The following is a 5,825-nucleotide window of genomic DNA, read 5'->3' on the forward strand; positions in this document are numbered from 1 at the left end:
CTAATATCAAGGATGTAAATCTTTGTTTGCTTGGGAGCTGGGTTAAGAGATATTCTCAAGATGATGGGAAAATCTGGAAGACCATTGTAGATAATAAGTATGTTAGAAATGCCCCCAATATCTTTGCTAGTAGACCACAAGCAGCCTCAACCTTTTGGAAAGGTGTAATGTGGGCTGCAAAAGCATTGCAATTTGGGTATAGATGGAAAGTTGGGAGAGGAACAAAAATCAGATTTTGGGAAGACATCTGGTTTGGGACCTCACCCCTCTCTGTGCAGTTCTGGCACTTGTACTCTATTTGTCACCAACAATGTGTGACAGTGTCAGAGGTTTGGGATGGAGAGAATATCGAGTTAACTTTTAGAAGAACCTTTACCACTGCTATGATGGAGGATTGGTACTGTCTTGAACAAATCATTAAGCAAACTCCCCTCTTTGAGGAAGATGATGCTATGATTTGGCAGTATGAATCGAAAGGGATTTACACCTCTAGCTCTCTATATGCTATTATCAATTTTAGGGGTGTGACACCTGTTTATATCCCCTCTATATGCTCCTTGGTAATACCACCCAGAGTGCAGGTCTTCCTGTGGCTACTAGCACACAACAAACTGATGACCAAAAATAACTTGCTCAAAAGGGGAATTGAAAACCCCCCGGAATGTGTTTTCTGTCTAGAGCAAGAAACGGTTGATCATTTGTTTTTTGATTGTGTGGTTGCCAAGAAAATATGGAGTGATATTTCAAAATTCTTCTCTATTGATTTAGGTGCAAACTATCTATCCATTGCCAGATTTTGGCCAGCTAACAAAATACATACAACGATGAATGCTTTTGTGGCTTGTGTCTTGTGGAGCATATGGAAAATTAGAAATAACCATGTGTTTAACAACGCTGTCTGGTCTGACTTGAAACAGATATGGTGACTAGTCTGGAGAACACTCAAAAGATGGCTGATCCTGTACAAAGGGGAGACGCTGGAGAAGCTTCAGCAAATCTCACTCTGGGTATCCAGCATTCTTGCAGCCCCTTTTCAGTTGACAGTGGGGTGATTGATGGTGAAGTGGACACTGAAGGTGTCTCACAAACCTCTAAGCTCGCTAATCTGTCGCTGAAAACAGGCGAAGATCCTCGGAAATAGAACACTACACGGGCGCTGGATTTACCGTCGAAGAAAAAAGTCCAAGCTACTTCAAGCCCAGTCACTCCTATGGAGATGCTTGGATCGCCGACCCAGCCGCTCAAGAAGATGAAGAGTGATGTCGTGGAGCAGATCAAGATGGCAAGGTTGATGTTGATCGCTCGTGACAAGGCGATCTGGCCAGGTTGCGTTGCCCCCCCCCCAATGGGACTGAATCAGAGATGATGTCTGGGAGCTATTGAGGTTTCTTTAGAAGCTCGTCATTAATGTAATATAAAAAGTTTTAATTAGAAAGGCTGGAGGCCGATGCAGTTGAATTTCCCTTTAATATATGTTGAACTGATATGCGAAACATGCTCCAGTTGGGAGTGTGATGTAAGACTGTGTGGTTTCATTCGTTAATGGAACCGGGGGCTAAAATCCCCTTATGCTCTAAAAAGACAAAAGGCTCCAGAAAAATAATAATAATTACAACTCAACCTTAGGAGATCCCTGTCCTAAACCTAGCCATTGTGAATCTGTGATGCTAGGTATATAACATCACAAGTTGGGTATTTATGTGACATTTTTCCCACTGCCACGAGGAGTTTTGTCACATTATCCCAATTTTCTTGTAGTGACTGTCATCGTTTGTTGTTGTCGTCGTGGTGCCGCCGAACAAATACATGAACAACCACCACACCAAGATCTGGAAGGGCTCCATTGTATACCACACTTCTTTGTGAGCCGATTAAATAGCACACATCACGCGGCGAAACGAGTCTTTGTGGCACGTCGACCAGGGATCATCCCGATTCTACCTGATCCCTGCCGTCTCATCCAACATGGTCGGAGAAGAAGTTTGTCACCGCAAGACACCATCCACACAAACACACTTCAAAACATCCACAAACTTTTCATAAGTTGATGTCATTGCCGAAGAGGACACCAAACACCAACTGAGAGTTATGGTGTGCTAACTATGACCGGGAGCTAAAACATATCTAAAACGTATGATGTAGTTATAATGTGCTAACTATGACCATTGTCATGTTTATTGTGCATAGGAATGTAAAAAGGAGATTTGATTCGATCGTATTTTTTCGTATGAAAGTGAATTCACAGTTTTTTTCCATTTTTCCTATAGACTATTCATCTAACAAATGGATGAACAATGTCACATCATGTACAACCAGACCCCTCAAACCGCCCTTATATGTCCGGGCAGACAACCCAAACGGGATCTGAACATGAGAGAGAAGAAAGAACGTCACCCCCACCCCAAATCGTCCTCGTATGTTCGGGTTGTCCATGAACCCTCAAACTCAGCCCATATATGAGAATACTATGAATTATGGGGATGTCTTGGGGGTAGTTCGCCTTGTCGGACATGGATCACTTTGTCTCTTTCTTAATTCATTATTTTCTGTTTCTCTCCCATCTCACCAATATATGCATTTGACCAGACAAATTGCCTGCGTGCATGGATAAATCCAAAACATTCAGCTGCGCATCAAAGACGGTCGCTCGCACATGCCATGTCGGATTAGGTAAAAGACAAAATGGAGTAGCAGTTTGCCCTTCGCTCCCCCACGCCGTCGTTGGCTTCGTCCAGAAGAAAAGAAAGAGGGAGAGAAACAGGAAATCGCTCCAGCCCTTTTCCCTCGACTCACGCGGCCTCTCCCGAAATATCTGTCTCGTTGCCGCCACCACCGCCTCGCCCCATCGCCCGTTGTTTGCTTCGTCCTCCGGCGCCGGCCAAGCAGACTCCACATCCAAGCGCCCACGCCTCCTCTCGACCCAGGCACGGCAGGGAGGACGAGGATGTGGAGGAGGGTGCTGCCGATGGCGCCAGAAGCAGCTCGACAAGAACCACCGTCACGCGGAGGCAAGTCGCCATCGACACGGCCTCTTCGTCTGCGCCGTCAAGGGCCAACAGCTCCAGATCCGGGAGCATCTTCCCGGAGGCGGAGCCGGCGACTCCTGATGCACCTGGTGATGGGCGGGTTAGCAATCTAGTCGACCTTCTTGATGTTAGCTTCCTCACTATGCTGCAACCACCTCCTCCGCAGGTCAGTGGTGTTATGTCCTCTCCAAAAGTGGCGAGATCTGGCAGGAGCACGAGGGAGGTGCATACCATCTGTTCGACGGTATGCCTATACTGATTGATTGCTCCTCTTTTCCTCTGTAGGTGGACGAGTGCTACGAGCCGACAGTTCCTGAAATTTTTCTTGCAACCAGTTGAGGTTTTTCTCTGACCATTTCTCTGGGATTCCGTTTTTACACCGTTCATTTGTTTGTGAAAAGAGAGGTGGGAAAGGAAGTGTTGTACTAGCGGTTGCGATGGGGATTAATTCAAAAGATTAGAGGAGATAAGTCAGCAAAGATTTAGGTGATGTTCCTGCTGCTAATGTGTATGCGACTGAAAAGTCAGAGGGCAGAAGAGAAAATTTTGCTGCTAATGCATATACAAAGAGAGAGGGTTGGTGTTGCTATTTTGTTCCCTATTAGAATTGGTCGCTCTATGGGATTCTTATCACATTTTCTTGATCTGGGGTGATTTTGTGTCCTTTTAACTGATGCAAGTCGTGTGTGGGTTCTGTGGGGATTCCACCATTAGCAGAAAGATCAAGACAATGTGATAACTTTGAGGACATATTTTGTGTCTAAATCTGCAGAGTTATATGATGTGTAACATGGAAGTGTTGCTGAAGGGAAGGAGGTAATTTGCTTGCTCTTTCTAAATTTGTTGGTTTCTTCATGCTATATTGATTAATATTGTAATATTGTTTTGTCGGCTCCCTTGCTGTTGTGATCTTCCTGTTGAAAAGGCAGTACGAACACTCGATTAGAGGATCCTGCTAGGCCTCTCTACCTCATAGAATTTGATATGGGTTGCCTTGTTCCTCTCATTCTTAGAGCATTACTAGTAGAACCCTCAAACCCTCAAATCCTCAAAGCACTTTTAAGGGTTGAGAAGTGCCACTTTTTGACACTTTTAAGGGTTGAAAAACAGGGGCAAATACTAGAACCCTCAAACCCAACCCGTGAACTGCTTTAAGGGTTGGATTTGAGGGTTCTAGTCTTTGCCTCAACCCCAACCTTTAAATCTATCATTTGGCATCTCACAATTTATGACAACAAGAACACAATCAACTTCCAAACAAACTACCAAATGACAATCATTGATGCATGGTTTAATAGTTTACATCACAAAATCATCATCTTCCTCCTCTCATCGGCACCATCACCAAAAGTTGCACCTCGGCGCCATCTCCTAGACCACAAGCGGGCTCCATCAAGCATGTCCATCACCACCAATGGAGTCGTACACACCGCCATCACCACAACTACTCATCGGAGTGTCACCTCGAAAAGTAGAGGACGCAACACGAAACATCCTCTTCCTCTCCGCGATGTCCTCCTTGTAGTCCTTCCACCATTGCAATTGGTCTTGATCCATGTCCTTCTTGGACATCATCATGTGCTCTTTCTCTTCCACCATGAGTTCTTTCCATACCTTTGCCTCTTTGAGCTTGATCATCCTCTCCTCCAACTCGGCCTTGCGCTTTGCTTCTTCACGTTTTGCTTCAACTTGTGCAAGCTTGACCTCTTTCTTCTTCTCGGTGATAAGAAGCTTCATCTCCAATGTCTTCGTTGTCAATTCCTCTCTTGCCTTTATCATGTGGTCCATCTTCTCCCTTAGGCTTGACGCCTCTTCTTCCATCTTCACCCTTAGCTTGCCCTTCTTGTTTCCCTCGGGCTTGCCCACATTCCTCTCCTCCTCATATTCACTATCGTCCATCCTTAGCATTGCCGACTTCTTGGGTGCGGTCTCTTGATCCCTCAACTTCTACTTGTCAAAGGTTTGAAGAATTGACCAAACATGCTTAAATGGGAATGGCTTGCCCTTGGAAGCGGCCATCTCCTTGTACCTCAAGCCGGCAATTGTCTCCTATCAACCACACATAAATCACATAAGAACCCACCAATAGCATAGTGCACACACATAATCAAAAAAGTGAAGAAATATGTACTTACATAGTCACTCTCCACGGTTCCACTAGGTGGTGCATCCCTCACTTGGTCCATGGCCGCACTCCAACGAGAACAAGCGGGCTTGATCAACTCCCGACGGCCTTGAAGCGACCGGAATGTGCGATGGATGAACCCACTATTCTTCGGCTTGATCCTACAATAGACGTCCTCGATCCTTTGCCAATAGAGTTTACCGGTTTGATCGGTGCCGGTGGTAGCATCCATTCCCACAGCTGCCCAAGCACGAACCAAGAGGACATCTTCCGCCTCGGTGTAGTTTGTCGACCGAGCGTGTGGGCGGGAAGCGGCGGTGAATGCCTCCACCCCTATCTCGGCCACCTCCTCCTCGTCATCCCCTTCATCCTCCTCATCTTCCTCCTTTTCCTCCAAGTCGTCTCCAACCCTAAAGGGGTCTAGAGGCGGAGCTCCGAGGTCCACCTCCGCGTTTTGGAGGAGGTCCATGAATGAGGATGGGGTTGCCATTTCCTCGAGCACCTCGTGCGCGGCGGGAGAAGGTTCGGCGACGGTGGCGGGCGGGGGCGCGGCCGCGGCAGGGGGCTTCTTCCGCGGCTTCTTCACGGCCGGGGACGAGCCGACGACCTTGGCGGCCCCTCGAGGCCCACGGCCGGCCGCCTTCGGGCGGCTCTTCTTGGGGGCGGGCGCCGGG

The 5,825-nt window shown here is 47.1% G+C and overlaps 1 protein-coding gene across 2 annotated transcripts in view; it reads left to right on the forward strand.

The window, feature by feature from the left end:
- Positions 1-2,767: 2,767 nt before the first annotated feature.
- The window catches only part of LOC123147827 (histone H3.2), an 8,521-nt gene continuing 5,463 nt past the window's right edge, over positions 2,768-5,825 (forward strand). The window contains exons 1-3 of one of the 2 annotated variants that reach the window (XM_044567142.1): positions 2,768-3,126; positions 3,312-3,366; positions 3,799-3,842. In XM_044567142.1, the coding sequence (XP_044423077.1) occupies positions 2,945-3,126; positions 3,312-3,366; positions 3,799-3,842 (281 nt within the window). In that variant the 5' untranslated portion in view covers positions 2,768-2,944. Of the gene's footprint in view, positions 3,193-3,311; positions 3,843-5,825 lie in introns of both variants that reach the window. The other variant, XM_044567143.1, reaches the window with a different exon arrangement.

This window comes from Triticum aestivum, chromosome 7A (assembly GCF_018294505.1).
Source record: "Triticum aestivum cultivar Chinese Spring chromosome 7A, IWGSC CS RefSeq v2.1, whole genome shotgun sequence".
NCBI lineage: Eukaryota > Viridiplantae > Streptophyta > Magnoliopsida > Poales > Poaceae > Triticum > Triticum aestivum.